Source organism: Aethalodelphis obliquidens, unplaced genomic scaffold, assembly GCF_003676395.1.
Source record: "Aethalodelphis obliquidens isolate GAN/ISIS:26980383/991018 unplaced genomic scaffold, ASM367639v1 scaffold61, whole genome shotgun sequence".
Classification (NCBI taxonomy): Eukaryota; Metazoa; Chordata; class Mammalia; order Artiodactyla; family Delphinidae; genus Aethalodelphis; species Aethalodelphis obliquidens.
In genome coordinates, this window is record NW_020838005.1 from 1,940,946 (window position 1) to 1,965,934 (window position 24,989).

General features: G+C 44.8%; 1 protein-coding gene across 6 annotated transcripts in view; it reads left to right on the plus strand.

Annotated features, from left to right (window-relative positions):
• Nucleotides 1-2,556: 2,556 nt before the first annotated feature.
• Nucleotides 2,557-24,989, plus strand: part of DOCK5 (dedicator of cytokinesis 5) — a 225,217-nt gene continuing 202,784 nt past the window's right edge. For 3 of the 6 annotated variants that reach the window (XR_003428941.1, XR_003428942.1, XR_003428943.1), the window contains exon 1: nt 2,558-2,852. Coding sequence is in view for 2 of the 6 variants with exons in the window: in XM_027087891.1 (XP_026943692.1) it covers nt 2,810-2,852 (43 nt within the window). In the remaining 4 variants the exon portion in view is untranslated. Of the gene's footprint in view, nt 2,853-24,989 lie in introns of all 6 variants that reach the window. The other 3 variants (XM_027087891.1, XM_027087889.1, XM_027087892.1) reach the window with 3 other exon arrangements.

Sequence of the window (24,989 nt, forward strand, 5' to 3'; positions counted from 1 at the left end):
TCCCTTCACCACGACCCGGTTTCAGTAGATTGCTTTACTGCACGTGGGCGAACAGACCCAGGATCACCCATTCCTATCTTCTTAGGGTTAGCCTTGACCCATCTGGTATCTCACACAAGGAGGCAAGATCCAGAGTTTCTAGGGCCTGAAGCCTATACAGTCAGGCTGTTAAATAATACAGACATAGGTCGATAGATGATAGATCGATCCACCAAACTTTTGAAAAACATATGCTGATGAAAGTACACTGAGGGGTCCGGAAGCCTCCCTCAGTAAATCCCCTTCTGCCCACACTACCCTCCAGTTGTTTCTACCTTCATATATGCCAAGAACCTCTTTTCCATCTCCACCCCTAACATCCTGGACCCAACTACCTTCATGTCTTGCCTGAACTACTGAAATAGCCTTCCAACCATCTGATCTTCCTGCATCTTCCCTGGCGTCTTTACAGTCTATCCATCCCACAGCAGGCAAATTAGATTATGTCCTTGCTTGGTTCAACATCCCCCCCAAATTCTTTTTCATAGCAATATATAAAGTCCTCACTATGCCTTTCAGGGTCCTGCTTTATTGGCTCACCCTATGTCTCTGGGAACAAGTTCCCTCCCATACCCTGCCCCTTACTAACACCTCTTGCCACCCAGGAATCCTTGCTGTTTCTCCCTGGTTTTGGAACCAGCCAAACATGCCCCCTGGTTTTTGCATTTGCTGTTCTTGATGTCTGAATACTTTCCTCTGAAATCCTCACTTCCTGCAGGTCTGCACTTCAAGGTCACTTTAGCAGAGATGACTTCCCAGACCACTTGATATAAAACTGTAGTGCACGGCCCCCTCCAACGCACACATCTGATCCTCCTTGCTTTGGATTTTTCTTTACAGGCTTAGCCTCATTTGGCATAATTTGTTCCTTGTTTTACTCACCTCCTCTAGACTGTAAGCTCTATGAGGGTAGGGATTTTTCTTTATTCACTGCTGTGCCTCCATTCTTAGAACAATGCCTGACACCTAGCAGGCACTTAATAAGTATTTATGGAAAGAAAAAGAAATTACCTAACCTGTTAGGTAATCATGATGTCATTGGAAGAGGAACATAAATTTGGGGGAGAGATGGTGGAATTCCTTCTGGATGTTAAGTCTCAAGTGACTGATTTCTTAAATTATCATTGCACTTGGTGAATAAATACCAATTTGGTGATGGAGAAGAGAGGAAGCCCTAGGAGTTACCCACCATGAACAAAACCTTGAAAAAAAAATTTGTCAGTTACAAAGTTTGGTAACTTTGCAAAAAGTTACCAATGTTAAATGCACTAAGTCTTCAATAAAGTTTCACTCTATTTCACTACATGTTGATTTCATCTTCCTTTCGTGTTCCGAATAGACAGACTACAAGGGCAAAACAGTGTCTTTCAAGAGGCAGTTTCTCAGACGGTGAACATAAATCAGCTGCTAATTTACTCTGAGGTTTTACTTCTAGGGGTGAGGTAGCAAGGGGGCCCACTCCCGCCTGGGATTCAGATCCAATCTTCATCCTTGAGGTCTCTCCAGGAGGAACTGAGTTCCGGGAGGAGAGTTTTCAGAGGACGCCAACAGTTTAGGGCAGTTCAAATGAGCAGTCCCTGCGTTTGGTTCTTTCTCCCAACAATACAGCTAGTGAACGAGAGCGGCTTGGATGTGCTTGGTTCCCTTCTCCGCAGGGACGCTCTTTGGGCTGCTGGGCTGTTGGAAAAGGTCTTTGTGGCGGGCTTTTCCCTTGAGCATGAGGGTCTGAGTTTCTTCAGCTGGGTCTGAATATCTTCAGCTGGGGAAGAGTCCGGGTGTTTCGGGGACACAGGATTTCCAAGTCAGGGCTCTCTACATAATTTTCCCACAGAGGCTCCCCTCGGAAACTATTTGATACTTCTGAGGAGCCCGGCTCCCTTGCATGAGTTCTTTTTTTTTTTTTTTTTTTTTTTTAACCAGAAGACAAATGTTCCTGCCTTGAAGGCTATAAACAGTGGCCACAGGAGATCATGTCTGCCCTGGAGTCCGGCTTCCGGCTCTCGTGGTGTCAGCGAAAGCTCTAGGGGGTGAACGCAGTAGTCAACTGCTCATTCATTCAACAAATATTTATTGAGCGCCCGCGGAGTGCCAGGCACTGCGGGTGCCCCGGGGGCGAGAAACAACTCATCCTAGATCCTAGTTGCTTATTCACTCATCCTCGTTCCCCCAGATGCTCCGGCGCGCGCGGTGGGAGCGGACCCCGCATCCTCGGCCGCCCCGCCTGGGGGTGCCCGGCGCCTCCAGCGCAGCCCTCCGGACACCCGCGGCGGGGAACCCGCCCCCCGGGATCCAAGGGGTTTAGTCTGGTTGGGGAAGGCGGGGAAAAAAGCAAAACACCAGAAGGAAAAAAACTGTACCCCAGTCTGTGCTGGGGAACTGCTCCCGGGAAGTGCGCAAGGCGGAGCCAGCCCCGGCCGGGGAGAGCGCGGAGTACGGGGCGGGCCGGCGGGAGAGGCCGGGCGCCCGCGGGTCGGGGCGCGGAGGCGGCCTCGGCGGGCGGAGGGCGCGGCCTGCGGGAGGGGCCGGGGCGGTGCCGGGAGGGGCGCGCACGGCGCCGCGGCCGCCGGGCCCAGCAGGTGACCGCGGCCCGGGGTTGGAGCCGGAGCGGATCGCGGGTAGCGCCGCGAGGAGACGGCGCGCGGGGCCGGGCGAAGTTTGGCGGAACATGGCGGAAGAGTCCGGGGCGCGCAGGAGCGCGGCGCGGTGGCAGCCGGAGCCCTGGGAGCTGTAGCCGCCGCCGCCGCCGCTGCCGCGGGGCGAGGTCGCCGCCATGGCCCGCTGGATCCCGACCAAGAGGCAGAAGTACGGAGTTGGTGAGTGCTCGCCCCACCCCACCCCCGACCCGGCCGCCGCCAAGTTCGCGGGAGCGGCCCTGCCCCGCGCAAAGTTGGGCGGTGGACGCCGGGCCACTCGGTGCCCGCCTGCCCGGGACCCGGCTCCGTCTCCCGCTGCCCGCGGGGGCGCCGAGAGGGTTCGGCTCCAGCTGCAGCCGTCCCACCGAGCGGGCGGTCGGAGTCGGAGCCCTCTCCGGGAGCCCCGTGGGGGAAGTCATCCTGGGTTTGGGGAATCCGGGTGGCTAAAAGTGCAGTTGGGCTCCGGGACTGCCAATCCTGCCCCCGAGCCCAAAGCTGCAGCGCTTTGCAACGTAGAAACGTGCAAAGTGAGGGCGTTCGCCTGTGGTTCATTTGGGGCACCCAGGTCTGGTGCTCGCCCCCCTCCTCCCTGTCCGTGTGGCTTCATTCAGTACTTTGTAACCAGCCGAGGCCGGCAGAACGCGAAGTCGGCTGGCTGCCCCAGTGCTTTCTGCCCTCCCTCTTCGTAGGTTCTCTCTGAAACCTAAAGAGAAGAGTTGGGGGTAGGAAGCCGCCCTCCCCTCGTTCCTCCCAGGCACTGGGATCCTGATAGCAGTTGTAAACTGATCGGGAAACTCAAGTTGTGGTGTGGAGGTGATGGAAGCGACAGGAAGTGTGTGGCATGGGGACGGGGGTGGCTGGCCCCCGGGGCTGGTTGTGCGGACAGTCATCCCCTACCGGAGCGTGTATGGGGAGGATTTCAGACTGCCTTCAGAATTCCGATCCCGTCGTGGGATTAGATCGAGGACGTTTTATTAAGAAAACTATGACAGGTCCCATGCTAGGCACTTGGCATTCATAACAGCGGTGCTGGAGGGCCCCCAAGATGTGTGGGGAATTGCTTTTGTATTAGTTTCGATCCGAAACAAGTGGATGAGCGGGTTTTGACCCAGGTGAAAAACCTTGGTCCTACTTTTATCAAGGGGTGAGGTTGCTGAGGTCTTGTGGGAAGACTGCCACTTAGCGGGGCAATTACAGTGGCTATTAGGCTTGGGTGCGATTCCCTAGTATAAACACAGTTGTGTGCGTTGAGAATTTTATCACTTCCTGTCAGGGTCATTCATTGGGCCTATTTGGAAGTTAGTCTTCGACTTCACTCCCATCCCGCCCCCATTTTTTTCCCTCACCTCAGTGGTTACTAGGGAGCGGTCCCTGAACCTGTTCTATACTTTCTGACGACTACGTCTGTTTCAGAGATACTGTATCTTAACCTCTCTATGTGCATTTCAACTCTGTAGTCAGTTACAAAAAACAAACCCACCTTCTCACATTGATTACTTTTAGATTGTGATCCTTTATGTATATATGTATGTGTGTGTGTATATAATAACATGCATGTAATGCCTTGTTTTCCCTCTGTTGCAAACACTTTCTTTCCTTTAAATTTCTTTTAGAATCCTTGCACTCTCCTATGGTTGTAACTCAGAAATGGGTGCATGTTGTTACTTCTACTCCAGACCGTCCCCCTCATGAATTGGTCATTAAAATTTCAGACAGGTGTTCCTCATCAGGTACCAGTAAGTAGCCAGTAGTTGTGGAAATGAGTCGGAGTCAGTTTCTTTATTTGTGAGGGTTATTGGATACTAACTCCTAAATTAAAGTAGATTTAGCAATACCTGATCAATAATTACTACTCACAAAAAAGTTATCAGTTCTAATTTTGTTTAACAGGAGAAACGCTTTCCAAAACTATTATGACTTTGGTGTAGCTAATGCAGACATATCCGAAAAATGTGGGTTTTATTGCCGTAGTCATAGGAACAAGGATGGTATTTTCTTTTTAATTTTTCTTTCTTTTTTTTTTCCTGTCCTAGAATCTGTTATTTATCATCAGACAAGAAAAGTGAACTGCATTTCCAAAGCATATGTGGTAGCAAAATTGCCCCAAGATATAATTTGGGAAATTTATTTCACTAGACACAATAGGTTCTGATTAATCTGGATTTGACACAAGGGCCCACTGTTAGGACAGATGAGCTGATGAGATCAATGTCCATTGTTTATTCCTAAAACACATGGTTGTTCATATTACCTCCCTGCTTGGAAGCCTTCCTTGACCTACCGGGGTAATGTCTAAACTGAGCCCAGTTTTCAAGGTTCTGAGAATCCAGTTCGGCAATATCTTCACAAACCATCTCTCTCACAGCTTCTTCCATCAACCCTCTGGCGCAGACACTGCCCTTCTCCCTCTTGTGCAATATCCCATGGAGAGTCCCTCCTTTGGGACTTTGCTCCCCTGTGCTTGTCCCCTGTTCAGAGTGCCCTCCCACCTCTGCATCCCACAATCCGGCCTTTCACCCAGGCCTCAAAGCCCTACCCACTGCCTCCTTCAGATTTGGTGTTCCCCGGACCTCCTAACCTTCACGCCTCTCCCTCACCATTCCTACATTTTATTACTTATCCTTTGGTTCAGTGAATCAGAAAGTTATGGTTTTGTATTCCTGTGACTCAAGAGGGACACCGCTATGGAGCACGCGTTCAGTAACTGGCTGTCCTTGGCGTTGGGGTGGCGTTCTAAAGCGCCAACCTAATTTTTATGATGATTTAGTGCAGTTTTTTCCCCATTAGGTTTCAGCATCTCATTCACTCCAATATGACTTTTATTTTGTTCTGTTAGATCCATCCATCCATCTGTTAGATGGATGAAGCGAGAGCCTTCAGTCTGTCTTTATCTTTGCAAGTAAAAAAAAGGAGGTGTGCTGCTGAGAAAACAGGCATGGAGTAGACAGACTTGCTTCAATGTGATTGGGGAAACTGGCTTGTTGGACTTATGGTGGGGGGATTATTGTCCTTTCTGAGGGTCTGCTGGACAGATTTCGTTTCTGCTGGAAGGAAACCATGTGATGGCCGTTTTGAAGCATGTTAATGACTCCCAGCTCCTCTGCGTGAGGGTAGTGTTTGATCTCAGTTTGAATTGTGCACGGTGAAGCTAGCTGTCTCTACTTATCTTGGTGCCACTATTGGCTATCCCTGACAGCTAGATTTTTCTACAGGGACTGAAATGCAACATGTCTGGGCTTTCTTATTTCTTCAACTGTTGACTCAACCTCTAGCATCAGGTGGGCTTAAATGACCTGTTGTCGGTTATCGGGTAAGAGGACCACAGACTTGGTTCTTTAAACTTCTGGGCCATTAGTGCCCTGATGTGAAGTGCTGAGTGCTGAGGGCTGCCCCACAGCCATGGAAAACTCTTTTCTTTCTCCCTTCATTTTTTTTTTCTTGTTTTGTTTTCCTTTATTCTTTCTCTCATTTTGCGTGTTTTAAGATATGAAGGTGGAAAACTTTTATTTAGATGTTAAGCAAACAGTGATACATTTATCGAAACATTTCTTAAGTCTGTTCCCAAACAAGCTATTTCTATGAAGAACAGACCCAGATTATGTTGATGATGGAACCTTTGCAAAATCATTCATTATTGTTTGGTGGGATTTGTCCTATACGTTTTTATATTGTGATAAAAGGTAGTCTGGGGGAATATTTGCTTCACTGTTAGCTTTTCGACTCTTTCGCTGTGCTAGGCCCAGTTAGTCTAAGAGCATTTAACTTTGTAGATTCTCAAATGTTAGTGTAAAAACCCAAACCGGATTCTTGTGCTTTGTTAATGCACTGAGGTGTGCTGTGGGTCCCCACTCAGTTCTTCCTCACCACCGGCACCGTGTTCCATAGACTCTAGCTGGAGGGGTGGAATTTGGTCTCAGAGAATGATTAGTTCAGTTCCCTTTTAAAGAGAGGAACTTGATGCCTAAAGAGGTAAAGTGAATTGCTTAACATAAGTTGTTCTTACTTTTTTGGTTACATGAATGCCTTTGGCCAATCAGGTTAAACCCTTAAGGTGGCCCACTTTCTCAGAACAATGTTCTTAATTGCATAAAATCAAATATGAAGGACTGAAAATTGAAGCCACCTGTAATTGAGCTACAGCTGTCAAGATAGTTTTCAAAAATTTGTGATATTGTAATATATGTGCTTCTTTATTAATGCATAATAACTACCATACTTTTGAATTAGTGATGAGCATATACAATTTTTCAAGATATCTGTAGTAACCATAATATAGGAAAATGCCTGTGATTTCTTTAGTAAATTTTTTATTGGAGTAGAGTTGATTTACAATATTGAGTTAGTTTCAGGTGCACAGCAAAGTGAATCATCTATACCTATGCATATATCCATTCTTTTTCAGATTCTTGTCCCATATAGGTTATTACAGAATACCGAATAGAGTTCCCTGTGCTATACAGTAGGTCCTTGTTAGTTATCTATTTTATATATAGTAGTGTGTATTTGTTAATCCCAGTCTCCTAATATGTCACTTCCCCCTCAACGTTTCCCTTTTGATAACCATAAGTTTGATTTTAAGATCTGTGAGTCTGTTTTTGTCTTATAAAAAAGTTCATTTTTATCATTTTTTATTAGATTCCACATATAAGTGATATCATGATATTTGTCTTTGTCTGACTTACTTCACTTAGTATGATAATCTCTGTGTCCATCCATGTTGCTGCAAATGGCATTATTTCATTCTTTTTTATGGCGGAGTAATATCCCATTGTGTGTATATACTACATCTTCTTTATCCATTCCTCTGTCGATGGACATTTAGGTTGCTTCCATGTCTTGGCTGTTGTAAATAGTGCTGCAATGAACATTCGGGTGCACGTATCTTTTCAAATTACTGTTTTCTCCAGATATATGTCCAAGAGTGGGATTGCTGAATCATATGGTAGTTCTATATGTAGTTTTTAAAGGAACCTCCATACTCTTCTCCATAATGTTTGTACCAGTTTACATTCCCACCAACAGTGGAGGAGAGTTTAGTTTATTTTTTAATTGAAGTACAGTTGATTTACAGTGGTGTTAGTTTCAGGTGTATAGCAAAGTTATACGTATATATATCTTTTCTTTTTCAGATTCTTTTCCATTACAGCTTATTACAAGATATTGAATATAGTTCTCTGTGCTCTACAGTAGGCCCTTGTCGGTTATCTATTTTATATATAAGACACCTGTGATTTCAATTGAGGCCAGCATCAGCAGTAACACCTGTGGTTTATTGCCTTTGGTCATCATTGAAGTAAATACTGAGTGTCAGAAAATAGAGATGTAGCTTTTTTTCCCTTTTCAAGTCCATGGATCCTCTGAATTTGAACACAGATTAAGAATCCTTGGCTATGAAGATCACACAGCTAGTTAGTTACAGAACCAGTTAGTAACATGACCAAGCTAGATATTATACAATTGTAATGAATTGAAGAAGTCCTTGCCCTAATACATTCGTGTTTTAACAACATTGAGGCTGAGAATAAAAGGAATAGAGAATTAATATTTATTAGGCATTTACCTCATGAAAGGCACTGTTCTGAGCCCTTTATTTCAGTCTGTCCCAGGTACATGTGGGGCTCTTGGAGACACTTTCGGGTGGCCCATGAGGTTAAAACTTTTTTGGTAACAATACTAAGATGTTATTGGCCTGTCTTTACTCTGTTCTGGTATGAGTATACAGTATAGTTTCCCAGAGGCTACATTGAGTGTGATACTGGGACAGATAGAATGCAGAAGCAGGTATGAGAATCCAAAGGCCTTTTGTGAAGCCAGACATCAAAGAGATTTACAAATATGCAAAGCAATGCTGCTCTTCTAAGTGTTTTTGTTTGGAAAAGTAGTTTGATCTAAAATATATATATTGCTAGCATGTATTGGGGTTTATTATGGTTACTTTAATTAACGAATAAGTATTTTTAAAATTTCTCGATTGAATTTCTATTATGATAAATAGTGACAGATATAACCCACATAAAAACTCTTTGGAATTCTCAATAACTTTTCAGAGTGTTAAAGGGGTTCTGAGACTCAAAACTTTCAACACTGCTGCTTTACACATTATTTCATTAAATCATTGTGATAATGCTGTAATTCTCATATATTGTCTCCTTTCCAGATAAGAAAACTAAGGTTCATACAGGATAAATTTTTCATCCATATGCATATAATCTCACTCCTAAGCCCCAAATCAACTCCATATGTGTTTCCCAAACTTCTTGTTCATCTGTCACTTTGATCTCTGCCATGTCCAGTGTTGACGTGAAACAAATAGACTGCCAGTTAGTTCTCCAGCAAAAAATGGATTTATTCAGAATCAGCAAAGAATTGCAATTCAGGGTTTGCAACCCTCAGTGCGTCTGCAAGCCACATGCACATCCCTGCAACCAGGAGAGGAGAACTCTTTTATAGAGGGGAAAAGGAAGCTGGGAGGGCTGTAGTAAACAAAGAGTCCATTGGAGGAATTGAGTGTTTGAGGTACAGTGGCTTTTCATTGGCTGAGTTGTGACAGGCTCCCACTGGCTGAGCTCTTGCCGGGCAAGAAGGGGAAGTCTTTCTTCCTGTTGGGCTCTGCTATCCTGTAGGGTGCCACGGCTTCCACTTCTGGCCTCCTGACTATTTTAATTGATGTTTCTGTTTCTGTATTAATTTTTACACCAGGTACTCTTGTGTAGCTGCTTCATGCCTATTGCCTTACCCATTTGCCTTCTCTTTTTTTGTTGTTGTTAGTTCGTAAGTATTAGAGCTTAATTTCTTTATCTTTTTTAAGATAAAAATAAATATAAGTAAAAGTTCTGATACTTTATTCTTGAGTCCCAAAGGACTATCTTATATACTCACTTTTGGAGGCTTACTTTTGAAGGAACCATCTCTTTCTTCCCCATTGAATTTATTATTTTTTTAATTTTTATTTTATATTGGAGTATAGTTGATTTACCATGTTGCGTTAGTTTCAGGTGTACAGCAAAGTGATTCAGTTATACATATACATATATCCTTTCTTTTCAGGTTATTTCAGGTTATTTTCCTGAAAATTGTTACAGGTTGTTACAGAATGTTGAGTACAGTTCTCTGTGGTATGCAGTAGGTCCTTGTTGATTATCTATTTTATATAAAGCAGTGTGTATATGTTAATCCCAAAGTCCTAATTTATCCATCCCCCTCTACCTTTCCTCTTTGGTTACCATAAGTTTGTTTTCTAAGTCTGTTTTGAAAATAAGTTCATTTGTATCATTTTTTTAGGTTACACATATAAGTGGAATTTGTTATTTTTTACTTAATATTTTATGTTGCCTGTTTTTTTTTTTTTTTTTTTTGTGGTCCGCGGGCCTCTCACTGCTGTGGCCTCTTACGTTGCGGAGCACAGGCTCCGGACGCGCAGGCTCAGCGGCCAGGGCTCACGGGCCCAGCTGCTCCGCGGCATGTGGGATCTTCCCGGACAGGGGCACGAACCCGTGTTTCCTGCATCGGCAGGCGGACTCTCAACCACTACGCCACCAGGGAAGCCCTGCCTGTTTTTTTATTTTTACTTAAAACAGTGATTGAAAAAGAAAACCTTACATTCCTGCCATTAAAGGGGAACCAGCATCACTTGCTCCAGAAAGTGGCAACCTTAAAAATAAAGGCAACAAAAATAAAATAGCAGTATATTGGATTCTGGCTCCATGCTGTTGGCCATCAAACCGTTTTCTCCATTAAAGAGGGAGGAGGCTGGTGCCCAACTTTCTCTTCGATATACTGTGGATTCTCGTTATTTGTGGTAGTTAATGTTCTGTAAAGTCCCCAAGAACACTGACTTAGCTAATATGTTACCATTGCTCCTAGGGGTAATACAAAGTCAGGTTCCTGTGAGCCTCTGGTCACGTTTTCATCAGCTGATCAACATATAACCATATGTCATGTGTGTTTCTGTTTAAGGTTTAAAGACCTTAAACAGAAGGTTTACATCGCTGATGCACTAACATTGAACTCACGGGCCCACGCCCTATATGTAAACTCAAGCCTGAAGGAAGCTTATCTAACACATGCATTTTCTCTGTAAGGTAAATCACAGCCTTTTTGGGCTTGGGAACACGACACAGCACTTCAGCACTATGCTTGGGGGCCATTTAAATAGCAAAATCATTAACAGAAAGCACAAAATAAGAAAAACATGGCACTAAAGTTAAGACCATGCGAAGGACTCTGGTTTACAGTGTGAGAACTGAAACAAAAAGGCAGTGTCCCCTTGTCCAACCTCAGATGGGAACTTGCATGTCACATTTTGCCCCTCTGCACATGACTGGGAATGACCTCGAAAGCACCAGGATGTTGATTTGGGGGTTAAGTAAATTTTAGCGAGTGGGAGAATTCACAAATACCATAGAATCTGCGAATAATGAGGATCAACCTGTAGTTAGGTAAAAAAGAATTAAAAATGGAATAACATTCCTGTATTATTCAGGCGTCTGTTGGAATAATCCCTCCTTAGAGCTTTCTGAGGACCCCAGCTAAAGACACTACTGTCTTGGGCTTCCCTGGTGGCGCAGTGGTTGAGAGTCCGCCTGCCGATGCAGGGGACACGGGTTCGTGCCCCGGTCCGGGAAGATCCCACATGCCGCGGAGCGGCTGGGCCCGTGAGCCATGGCCGCTGAGCCTGCGCGTCCGGAGCCTGTGCTCCGCAACGGGAGAGGCCACAACAGGGAGAGGCCCGGGACCCCAAAAAAAAAAAAAAAAAAAAAAAGAAGACACTTACTGTCTTTATGTCTCTCCTTTTCCCTAATTGTCCTATTTGTTTATTTGTTTGTGTTTACTGTCTGTCTCCCATACTGGAATATAGAGTTATGAGGACAGGAACTTTATCCTTTTCATTAGTGCTCCCCCCGCTCCCAGGATGGCACCTGGCACGTGGTCAGCACTCAGTAAATAAATGATGAAGGAATAAATGAATGCCGTTATCTACCTAAATTTGTCTTGTGTGCCGGAAGAGGAAATTTTCCCCCATGTTATGGAAAATTTTGCCCTACGTGCACTTCCAATGAGATACAGTCAAAAGCAGTAAGAAGGATTTCCCTGGTGGTGCAGTGGTGAAGAATCCGCCTGCCAATGCAGGGGACACGGGTTCGATCCCTGGTCCGGGAGACTCCCACATGCTGTGGAGCAACTAAGCCTGTGCGCCACAACTACTGAGCCTGCGCTCTAGAGCCTGCGAGCCACAGCTACTGAATCCTGTGCGCTTAGAGCCCGTGCTCCGCCAACAAGAAAAGCCACTGCAATGAGAAGCCCGTGCACTGCAACAAAGAGTAGCCCCTGCTCGTCACAACAAAGACCGTGCAAAGCAACGAAGACCCAACACAGCCCAAAATAAATAAATAAATAAATAAAAATTTAAAAAAATGCAATAAGAAAAGGAACATTTAAAGAATAGATAAAAGAGATTTAATAACTGTTTAAGCAAAGGATTGTGTGAGCATCGTGGGGTGGGAAAGGAATTGAAATCCTGAATAATGCATTCTTGGGAAGGGAACAATGGTAATTTGCTGCTGTTCCTTTTTATTTCTTCATTATTTGTGGAGGCTTCCTGGAGGAAGATGTGTTGTAGGATTGGCTAAATGGAAAGAAAAGGCTTGACCACGGTGGTGAATAGGGTTTAGGAGGTTCTGACTCATTGGATTAGTTCGTTGAGCACGAGTTGGAAAGGAACAGTGCAATCTAATGGAAGAAACAAGGCATTTAAATTCATCCGTTACTTCCCATTACCCAAAAGGAGTTGAGATGCCTTACGATAAGCACATCTATACTGTATGCAGGGTAATTAAACAAAAAATATGAGATCACAAGTAACGTGGAGAAGAAAAGTAATTTAGAGTACTGGTGAGGGGCTTTGAAGCAAAGGTAGTAGTTACTCAAAATTTACAGAAGGCTTTTTGTAGTGGTCCTATCTGCCTACATGTTAGCTGCAACTTAATTTGTGCTTTCTCCTCATCTAAATTTTCAGAAACAAACCAGTGGGGTTTCAGGGTAAGGACTCAAATCTCATTACAATGATTTTTTTCCATAAAGGAAAAATTTTCCAACTTCTAGTTTTTTCTCCAGCAATACCCAATATAATAACACAATAACTTTATACATATAAAATATTTTAGTACTGTCAAAAGAATAAGAAGAGGAATATGGGTCAAAATCTCTTATAACTCATTTCAGTTCTTCAAAATGAGTTGTAATAGAATTATAATAGAATTTGACCCCTATCTATGGGCCACAAACTTGAGTATGGTCACATAGTTTGTTTTTCACTAAATATTTAAAAGGAGGGAAAAATAGTTTTCTCCCTCATCAAATAGGTAAAATCACCTATGAAATGTCCGCTGTGTGTGGACATTAAAGGCTATGATAAATCCTTTGGGAGTCCTTTAACCTTGGTTTATAAGTATTAACTTCCAGCATACCTCAGGAATAATAGGGTTTTAGTTTTAAGCTTAAAAAAGTGCTTTTGAGATCAGGATAAGAAATGCTTTTGAGGCAGAGATTTGGGTGAGCAAAAGCAGAGGATGCTTGCGTTAATTTAATTTTTCCAAGTGATGTCCAGGTCACGTCTTCTCAGAGCCTGGGCTGGCCATCAGCTCACTCAGACGATCGTCTGAATTGCTGGCAGCCAGTACCTAAGCAAGAGGCAAAAGTAATCTTTGGGGCTTCCCTGGTGGCGCAGTGTTTGGGGGTCCGCCTGCCGATGCAGGGGACACGGGTTCGTGCCCCGGTCCGGGAAGATCCCACATGCCGCGGAGCGGCTGGGCCCGTGAGCCACGGCCGCTGAGCCTGCGCGTCCGGAGCCTGTGCTCCGCCACGGGAGAGGCCACAACAGTGAGAGGCCCGCGTACCGCAACAACAACAAAAAAGTGATCTTTGTCTTTTCACAAACCTCCGTGCCATCGCAAAGCTGCTGTTGTTCAGATGCGTCCACCTTTCTGGGTTGTGCCGTTTTCTCTTACATTTCCATGCTCCCCAAGGGACTGGAAGATGCCCAAGACGCCCTCTAAGAATCTTGGTTGTCTACTTTTTTTTTTTTTTTTTGCGGTACACGGGCCTCTCACTGTTGTGGCCTCTCCCATTGCGGACCACAGGCTCCGGACGCGCAGGCTCAACGGCCGTGACTCACGGGCCCAGCCACTCCGCAGCATGTGGGATCCTCGCGGACCGGGGCACGAACCCGTGGTCCCCTGCATCGGCAGGCGGACTCTCAACCACTGCGCCACCAGGGAAGCCCCTACTTTTCGTCTTTTAAAACAACTTGATACTGTACAGTCAGGGAACCATACTCAATATCTTGTAATAGCCTATAATGGAAGATAATGTAAAAAAAACAGGATATATATACGTATAACTGAATCAGTTTACTGTGCAGCTGAAACTAACACAACATTGTAAATCAACTGTATTTCAATTAAAAAAAAAAAAAACTCGAGGGAAGGAAATTGCAGCAGAGATTGACTCCCTCTTGCAAATAACTCTTTGCTGACTCACCCAAGGTGAATGCATCCCCCCCGACTGTTTTGTTACCTGTGTACCTGGGGCAGGATGCGTTGTCTTTTATTTGTACTTTCTGTGAGCCTGGAACTAGAGGGCTGTCACTCCCCAGCCTTCCTGCCACAGACCAGTTATAAGAATAAGTCATAGAAATCTAACTTGTTTGCCCTTTTGTGTCTAGAATCATAAAAGATTAAGAGCTAGATTCTCTATGTATCACCTCTTGGCTAACACTTTATTTTATTGGAAAAGTATGCCCCAGAGGCATAAAATGACTTCAGCAAAATCCCAGAGCTCGTAGCAAATGTCTTGCTTGTCTTAACTTGTCTTCTAGCTGCTTCCTTTTTCTTCATAACTCTGGAGAAAGTAAGTTTCTTTATCATGTCTACATAAGGTTCTTAAGAATAAGTTCTCTCCACACAGGAGGAAGGCTGTGTCATCCCTGGGTTTTTTCCAGGTGGAGGTTTTGTTATAAACAAGATCCAGCTATTAAATCATCTCCCCCCGTTTTTTCTGAGATATAAGTGACATATAATATTCTGTTTGTTTCAGGTGTACAGTATCATTTTTTGATATTTGTTTATATTGTGAAATGATCACACAGTAACTCTGGTTAGCATCAATCACCCCACAGAGTTACAAATTACTTTCTTTTTTTTCATGAGAACTTAAAAATTCTACTCTCTTAGTAGCTATTATTAACTGTAGTCAGCATGCTGTACATCACATTCCCAGGACTTATTTATCTTATAACTGGAAGTTTGTACCTTTTGACCACATTCACCAATCTCTCCTCCCCCAACCCCGCGTCCACCTGGCAACCACCAGTCTGTTCTCTGTATTTATGTTGTTGTGGTTTTTAGATTCCACATATGAGTAATATTATAGAGTATTTGTCTTTCATTCTCTGACTTATTTCACTAAGCACAGCGACCTCAAGGTCCACTGATGTCATTGCAAATGGCAGGATTTCCTTGTATTTTATGGTTATTCCATATTTTTGTGTTAGTGTTTTTGTTTCCTTCAGGTAGATGCCCAGAAGCGGAATTGCTAGATCATATGATAGTTCTGTTTTCGATTTTTTTGAGAAACCTCCATACCGTTCTCCATAGCGGCTGCACCAATTTACATTCCCACCAGCAGTGCACAGGGGCTCTCTTTTCTCCACTCTCGCCAGTGATTGTTATCTCTTGTCTTTCTGATAGGCCATTCTGACAGGTGTGAGGTGAGATCTCATTTGTGGTTTTGATTTGCATTTCCCTGATGATTAGTGATGTTGAGCATCTTTTGGCCATCTGTATGTCTTTGAAAAAATGTCTATTCAGATCCTCTGCCCATTTTTCGATTGGATTATTTGGTTTTTTTTGTTTTTGATATTGAATTGAATGAGTTCTTTACCTATGTTGGACATTAACCCCTTATCAGATGTATGATTTATGAATATTTTCTTCCTTTCGGTTGGTTGCCTTTTCATTTTGTTGACGGTTTCTTTTGCCAAGCACCTTCCCCTTTTGAAGCGTTCTGGAAAGGGAGTGTGTTCAGAGGTCTGAGGCTGCAAAGTGGAAGTCATGCTGTGCGTTCTGTGGTGGTCACAATGTCTCAGGCCGGCAGCGGGCCCCATGTCTTTGGTCCTCAGCACTGTGGTGTTGACATTGATGTCAGTCACAAAATCAATAAGTAGCGTGACATTCTCATGATGTTACAGGCATGTTTGAGAACAGGTGTTACTGTGGTTTACAAGGTGCTGATGGGCGAAGGGAGAATTGTGTATTGATCATAAAGGATTATAATTATAGTGCTGACCTGGAAGTGAAAGCCCATTGGCGTTCTTTTAGACTTGTGTTTTGAACAAAATGATGATGCTTTATTCTGAACACTTGACCTGGGAGCAGGTTGGGTAAGGCTCCTTGGCCTGACTGCCCTGAGCTTTGAGCTTCCTTCAGACCAGGTGCAGATAGCAGGTGCCCTTGCTCTTTACTGTGTTAAGCAGAGGAGCCTGTGCCTCAGAGCATGACAGCATGATTCACTTTGGTTAGTTTCCATTTCTTAGGTCCTGAGGCACAGTGTCTGTGAATTACATGGTTATATACATATTTTTCAGTCAGTGGATACTAGAAGCATAGTTAAACATTTACTGTTTATTTCAAATAAATTTGCTTATTTTATTTATTTATTTGGCTGCGTTGGGTCTTCGTTGCTGTGCGTGGGCTTTCTCTAGTTGTGGCGAGCCAGGGCTACTCTTTGTTGCAGTGCGTGGGCTTCTCATTGCGGCTTCTCTTGTTGTGGAGCACGGGCTCTAGGTGCACGGGCTTCAGTAGTTGTGGCACATGGACTAAGTAGTTGTGGCGCGCAGGCTCAGTAGCTGTGGCTCACGGGCTTAGCTGCTCTGCGGCATGTGGGATCTTCCTGGACCAGGGATCAAACCCGTGTCCCCTGCATTGGCAGGCGGATTCTTAACCACTGCGCCACCAGGGAAGCCCACATTTATTATTGGTTTTTAAAAAGGGATCCTAAGGCTCAAAAATGTTGGGAACTTTGGTATAATTGAATTTCTAATGTGCTGGGTCTTTTAAAAAAAAAATTTATTTATTTATGGCTGCATTGAGTCTTTGTTGCTGTGTGTGGGCTTTCTTTAGTTGCGGTGAGCGGGGGGCCACTCTTCATTGCGGTGCGCGGGCTTCAGTAGTTGTGGCACGCGGGCCCAGTGGGCTCCACAGCACAGCTGTGGCGCATGGGCTCAGTTGCTCCGTGGCATGTGGGATCTTCCCAGACCAGGGCTCGAACCTGTGTCCCCTCCCCTGGCAGGAGGATTCCCAACTACTGTGCCACCAGGGAAGCCCCTGTACTGGGTCTTATAATAATACTGTGTGCGCAGTTCACCGTGATTTGAAAATCCAATTAAAATTGGTACAACCTCTGTCAAATATTGATTTAAAAATGCACACACCTTTTGACTTAGCGACTCCATTTCTATGAGTTTGTCCTACAGATATACTAACACATGTGAGCAATGGTATACGGACAGGATTATTCATGACAGCATTCTTTATAGTAAAGACATGAAAACAGCTTAAATGGGAATCAGTTGGGCATGGGTCGTTACTTATGAAACATGCATACAGTGGAACACCGTACAGCCATTAAAAAGAATCAGACTCAGTGACAGAGTGTCTGCTAAAGATGACAATGGCATGCAGTGATTAAAGGCTGATCTCTTCAAAAAGTGGTGCTGAGTTAGTTGGTTATCTATATTGAAAAAATGTACTGGACTCCTACTTAATGCCATATAAAGGATTGATTCCAAATGTCTGAAAGGTAAAACAGTGAAAGCTTTCAGAAAAAAAAAGCATAAGAGAACATCTTGACCTTGGAGTAGGCAGAGATTTCTTAAAGGGACACAAAAAACACTAACTTTAAAAGAAACACAAATTATCCTGAGTTATATTAAAATTAAGAACTTCTATTCACGGAAAGACACCCTTAAGAAGAGATTAAAAAGGCAACCCACAGAGTAGAACGAAGACAGTCCCAATACACATATCTAACCTGTTGTGAATATGTGCAGAAATATTAATAAGAGAAAACAATAACCCAATTGAAAAATGGGAAAAGGACTTGAATAGGCATTTCACAAAAAATGATAATCCAAAGTCCAATAAATATTTGGAAAGGTGTTGATCTCCATTTGTCATCACAGAGATGCAAACGTAGTGCTAGACAACTACAACCCCACCAGAAGGGCTAAATTGGGGGGGGGGGAAACCCCCACAAACAACCCAAAAAAACAGAAATTCCAACTGTTGGCAGGATGTATGGCAATAGGGAGCCTCATGCACTGGTGGGAGTGTAAGTTGATGCAACCACTTTATTTTGTTTTGTTTTCTTATAAGTTTATTTTATTTTTGGCTGTGTTGGGTCTTCATTGCTGTGCACAGGCTTTTCTCTGGTTGTGGCGAGTGGGGGCTACTCTTTGTTGTGGTGCGCGAGCTTCTCGTTGCGGTGGCTTCTCTTGTTGCGGAGCACGGGATCTAGGCATGCAGGCTTCAGTAGTTGTGGCACGTGGGCTCAGTAGTTGTGGCACGTGGGCTCAGTAGTTGTGGCTCACGGGCTCTAGAGCGCCGGCTCGGTAGTTGTGGTGCACAGACTTAGTTGTTCCGTGGCATGTGGGATCTTCCCGGACCAGGGCTGGAACCCGTGTCCCCTGCATTGGCAGATGCTTAACCACTGTGCCAACCGGGAAGCCCCCTTCCTGTATTCTTGATGACCATCCGTGATTGAATACTCTCTGCTTTCTACAGTTCAGTTAATTACTTACGACACATTCTTTCTCTCTGCTTATCATCAAAACCCAATCCAAGATTTTGCTTCAGTTAAGGGCAAAATGGAATTTTCATGTTTATACCAGTCTCATCTCTTTATAATCCTAAAATTTAAAACTCGTGGAATCACATCTCATTTTGATTTGCTGGTTGTTTTTAGGATCTAAATGGCTTTTTTTTTTTTTTTTTGCGGTACGCAGGCCTCTCACCGCCGTGGCCTCTCCCGTTGCGGAGCACAGGCTCCGGACGTGCAGGCTCAGCGGCCATGGCTCACGGGCCCAGCCGCTCCGCGGCACGCGGGATCCCCCCAGACCGGGGCACAAACCCGCGCCCCCCGCATCGGCAGGTGGACTCCCAACCACTGCGCCACCAGGGAAGCCCTAAACGGCTATTTTATGGTGGGTAAGATCTCAGACTTTGACTCCTCTATCTGTTTGAAGACAATAAAATATGATGCCACAGTCCTATTTTGTTAAGGTAATGGACATCCTGGTGCAGACACAAGACTTGGTCTTATGTTACATAAAATAAAGTATTTCACTAATGAAACAGAACATTTTGTGTGTGTGTGTGTGTGTGTGTGTGTGTGTGTGTATAGTTTCTGTAGTCTAACAGCATCACTAATATGACATGCCTTAAAAATGTAAATCGTGTTTTGAGTTACTGAAGAAGATTGAGATGCAGATGTTGATTTGCTCGGGGACACATGGTAAGCTGACATCAGAACCAAGGTTACTGTTTACCGTCCTGCAGACCATAGTTTGTGCCTTGTGGCCAAGCCATGCTTAAAATCAGAATCGTCAAGGGAGAGGCAAAAGCCATTTGCTACAGAGTGAAGTTTTGGAGAGCAGCTTCTAGTGGTTTGGAATTTCGAAGTCCAAGCCTACTAACTTTTATTACTCTTTGCGTTTGTGAAATCATAGAAGGCTCTGAGCCAAGTGAGGAGGTAGGAATAAGATTAGCACACTTCCTGGTGCAGTGGGCAGTACGTAATCATTATCTGAAAGTTCACTAGGCGGGAGCCTGCCCGACAGTAGGCTGGCCTGGCAATCAGGTGCCCATGTTTGCAGAGCAGGCTTGATTCCTAAGTAGGGAAGGTTGGTTTGCGCTGAGTCCATCCTCAAAGGTCCAGACTAGATTCTAGTATTTCCAATTTCAAAGCCCCTAAGGCTGGACCTGGCCTGGGCTTGCAAGAATCTCCATGGAACATGTTTGAATTCCTAGGGGTCTCTGGGTGATGGGACTTTTGTCTCTGTTCCTATACTTTTTTTTTTTGATATTTATTTTTACTATTATATTTCTTTGGTCGTGCCACACAGCTTGTAGGATCTTAGTTCCCCGACCAGGGATTGAACCCGTGCCACAGTAGTGAAAGCACTGAGTCTTAATCCTAGACTGCCAGAGAGTTCCCTCCTGTACTTTTAGGTAGCGCTCTCTTACTGGCTTAGAATAGTCTGGGATCCTAAGAGGTATAAATAAATAATAAATTCACACATAACTAACTGGACTCATTAACATGGATGTATCGACTCAGGCCAACTGGAATTTGAATCTGCACTCCCTATGACTTTTCTCTGAGCACATGTTATGTTCCAGGGGCCCATGGGGTGGTTATTATATAAGATAAGGAATGTATAGAGAATCCATGGAGTGGACAGGGCTTCAGACCAGCTGGTTGCCTTCGCTTTGGCCTGACAGAGTGCCACAATATACGTCATCTCCAGCCTCGTGAATTCAGAGACATTTGTGACCAGTAGCCCTAGGCCAGCCATTTCTGGTCCTACCACACAGATTATAATAGAATTGGAAAATAGGAATCCATTGAGGACAGAATCCTGAATGACTATCTGGTGGGCCTGTAGCCTTCCTTAAAGAAGACTGGTAGCTACTTCAGTTGAAGAGTTGTCTGCATTAGAATACTCTGGAATGAATTTTCTTTTTCTTTTCTTTTTAAAGCATTTATAGAATGATTTAGAGACCTAATGTACTTTAGTTTTAAAAATATTTATTTATTTGGCTAGGCTGGGTCTTCGTTGTGGCACGTGGGATCTTCGTTGTGGCATGTGGGAGCTTTTGTAGTTGTGGCATGCGGGATCTTTTGTAGTTGTGGCATGCAGACTCTTAGTTGTGGCATGCAGGATCTTTGTTGCGGCATGTGGGATCTAGTTCCCAGACCAGGGATGGAACCTGGGCCCCCCTGCATTGGGAGTGCAGAGTCTTACCCACTGGACCACCAGGAAAGTCCCTGGAATCATTTTTCAAGAACCTTGCATGCCCTGAGAGAGGCTGGTTCCTGCTTCATCTTTTGCAACGTGAGGATTGTCAGTCAAGCTTGTTTTCAAACTACTTGATAGCTTCAGGGAGGTCTCTTTGTAAGCTCACAAATTCAGAAATGCTTTTGAGCCTGCAGAAGAATTCTTTTCATGTTTGAGCTCTGATCGAAGCCAAGTGCCTTGGAAATTTTGAATCTGTCTCTTATTTCCTTTACTGAATTAGATATGCGCCTGCTCACTCAGTTCAGATGTGACCACATGGCTTATTTCAGAAGCAAATGGCCCACTCCTTGAAGCAAACCGTAATCCCATCACCTTTCTCTCTGGACATTTTGATTCTGATTTAAAGCTGATTTAATTAATTAATTTATTTATAATTAATTAATTAATTAATGGCTAGACCAGGTCCTGGTTGCAGCATGCGGGATCTTTAGTTGCGGCATGCATGCGGGATCTAGTTCCCTGACCACGGATCGAACCCAGGCCCCCTGCATTGGGAGCATGGAGTCTTACCCATTGGACCACCAGGAAAGTCCCTAAAGCGGATTTTAGACCAGGAAAACAGCCCCTCATTTGTTGCTCAAAGGACTAAATTTTTAAGGATCAAGTCAGAGTGTGTTAGGGAGGACATCTGGACAGGTGAACTTTTGCTTTCATTTGTTTTCTTTGTTCCCTTCTTTACTTCTAGATGGATTTCTTTTAGATCCCAGGGGGCAAAATTCCACGTTGAGGAGGCTTTAGCTACCAGTTATAAAGTCTTAGGAAAGTACAGCATCTCTGTGGTCCTATCTTCCTAAAACCACGCCTATCAAGAAAAGACAGGGCTTCCCTGGTGGTGCAGTGGTTGAGAGTCCACCTGCCGATGCAGGGGACACGGGTTCGTGCCCCGGTCCAGGAAGATCCCACATGCCGCGGAGCGGCTGGGCCCGTGAGCCATGGCTGCTGAGCCTGCGCGTCCGGAGCCTGTGCTCCGCAATGGGAGAGGCCACAGCAGTGAGAGGCCTGCGTACCGCAAAAAAAAAAAAAAAAAAGAAAAGACAGGTGGAGGAAATATAGATGATATCTAAAATGAAACATGTGTTCTGCCATAATATGTCTTTATCTTCTTGCTTTTGTCAGCAGCCTTGAGTGGCAGGGTTTTATACTTGGGGAAGATTAGAGAGCTTGTTTTCTTGCTGAAATGGTCACCCTACCATGTTCTTTTGTCTGCCTTAGTTCTGAGAATTTTTTTTCGAAACTAGTTTTCACACCGTGTGTTTGGATTAAGCTTCAGGAATTATCCATTTCACAAAAGCCACTTGTTTTTTATATTCTAGGGCATTAGGGTTTGGAGGGATGATGGGTGGAATGAAGTGAACCGAGAGGTACTGAAACCAGGATTAGGAAGCTGGGTTTGTGTTTCAGTGTCTGTTACAGACACAGTCAAGTGACTTGCCTCTCTTTAGCTTAGTTTTTCCATCTGTAAACTAGAGGTAATATTTTCTTTTCTTTTTTTTTTTAAATTTAATTTGTTTATTTCTTGGCCGTGCCATGCGGCTTGTGGGATCTTAGTTCCCTGACCAGGGATCGAACCCGTGCCCCCTGCAGTGGAAGCATGGAGTCGTAACCACTAGACTGCCAGGGAATTCCTGAGATAATATTTTCTAACCTTCCAGATTCTCAGAGTGTGAAGAATTTTCAAGTTTTGAATACTTCTGCAAATTAAGCCTTGCTGGTAAGGCCACATTCAGGGACCCCAGAATGCCAGGATCCAAAGTTGACACGCCATTGAACTTTCTGCCTGAAGACTTAGGAGGTTTTGTCCAGAAAAAACTTTTGGGGCAAAGAAGCCCATTTCTTCCTGGCCTTGTTCTTCACATGCCAGTTGTAATCTGATAGTTTTCCTTCTGACTTCTTGTCAGCTTTTATATACTCTTCAGGCTGTTACGTGATCCGTGACATGAAGAACTAATGTTCTCCACTTGACAGTGAACTTGTGATCTTTTTCATCTGGTTCCTGGTTCTGAGATTTTCCCCCTAATGCTCCCAGTCATTTTTCCCAAAGGCTTAAAGGGAGATGGGGGTTGACTGTGGTTTGAAGTGTGACTCTGATGTTGTCAGATCAAAGTTTAATCCCCGTGTTTAATCCCTCACTTTGCCCTTCTCTTACAGGAGTTTGGATCTAGCGAACATAATTCCCATACACGCCAGATCCATGCCTGTAGCCACCTGGCAGACTTGAATCCTCTTGCTGCTGATTCGGTTGTCAGGGCTCAGATCTGTTGGGGGAACTCGTGGGTTAGCAGGCCTGGAATTGTAAGCGGCAGACTTGTGGAAATAAGTGTTCTGTATTCGTTCACCGTGGGCTGACCAGGTAGCTAAGTGAGGAGCAGGTATATGGTTGGCTCTTGGAAGGATCCAGAGAAATGGACATAGATCCCATTCTTGGGAAGTTTAAAATGAATGAAAGGACTCAAAGTATGAAGCCAGAAATAACTATAGTAAAAGGCTGAATGTGAAAAGGGGTGCAGAGGAGTACACTTTGGGTTCCAGGAGTTCAGAGAAGCAGAGGTTGTTCTAATAGAGGGAAATGGGTAGGCTTCAGGGAAGAAGTTGAACTTGACAGAGGTGGGCATTGCCATTTGGGAAGGCTGACAGGTGACGTAGCACGAGCGCTGGCTGCAAGGAGGATGAGGAAGCCGTCCATTCTGGCTGCAGCGAAGGCTGGCTGAAGAGAAGAGGGAAATGACGTGGATTATGCCGGATTGTTGGGAAGCCTTGTTTACCTTGATTTTGTTTTTCTCCCTCTTTAACCATTAATGCTGCAGAGGTGCGCTGGCAAATGAGCTCTCTAGGAAAACCAACAAAATCCGCCATTTTTGTGCCATTTGCCAATGTCTGCGGTGTAAATACTCCCACTGTGGCCAATTTCCAATTACAGGTGAATTAGCAAAGAGCTCTCAGAATTCTTGAAAATTTAACATTTGGCTCTCACGTGCCAGTCCAAGCACACTGTTGACCAGCCTGGTTTAGTGCCTGTGTGACAGTCATTCCGGTACCAGTCCGGGCACAGCCCCTGCAGAAGACCTGGGGAAGGCCGAGGTAGTCAAGTTTTACTCAGTATCCGACTCCCGCGGCCATGCTGATTGGTGCCTGGGTGCGCCCACTGCCCCAGGGAGGCCGTCCCATAGTCTGGACAATGACGTAGATCTTGGCCCAAAGAAATAAGTAGAAACAATCAGATTCCCTGTCTTGGGAATTCAAATGAAGGAATCCCAGGAAATGTTTTGCCCCAGAGGCGAAAGCTAAACGGATGTCATTTGAGAGAGTTGGATCCATGGCAGACTGAAGTCACAGGGCAGCCAAAGTTATGAATGACAAAACCATATGGAGGGCTCCCCTGGTGGCGCAGTGGATGGGAGTCCGCCTGCCGATGCAGGGGATACGGATTCGTGCCCCGGTCCGGGAGGATCCCGCCTGCCGCGGCGCGTCCGGAGCCTGTGCTCTGCAACGGGAGAGGCCACAACAGTGAGAGGCCCGCTTATCGCAAAAAAAAACAACAACAAAAAAACCCCAAAAAACCCCACCAAACAACCATATGGAAACTGAGGAAGCTGACTGATAGAAGGAAACAGGTGTGGAAAGAAACCCTCCAGCAATCTGGAGGGTGGAGGCAGGGGGTGGGGGGATCCAGGCCCTGGAGCTGTCCTTGCTCTCAAGCAGCTTTCCAACTCCAGGTCTAAAACAGACCTTTTCCGGGGGTACCTTGAGAGGGTCTCTGTTCCTTGCAGTGCAGTGACCTAACTGGAAAAGTTTCTATGGTACCTCAAAGTACCTTGCGGGGCTTTCGTGAATACAGCAAATCTCTTCAGAGTAGCGGACAGATCATGTGCTTCTGATTGAGCTTACAGTACGCCCTTGCCCTTTATTGCATTGCACGCCCTCCCTCTCTGCACTCCTCCCAAATGGCTTGTGGATATGATTTTGTTTTCATTCCAGCAGGGCCACGATGTTGAAAGAATAGCCAGTGGGACGTGTGATGGGGGTGATATTTCACTGGCACTCACCATGATAGAAAATCATGCGAAAATTGGAGCCATTAGCAGTAGGGAAGGAAAAGGAGTTGTTTCTTTGCTGAGAGCGTCTGGTGAGTGAGGGTATGTGACGGATGCCCTGTACTGCCTTGCATGAAATGCCATTTGAAA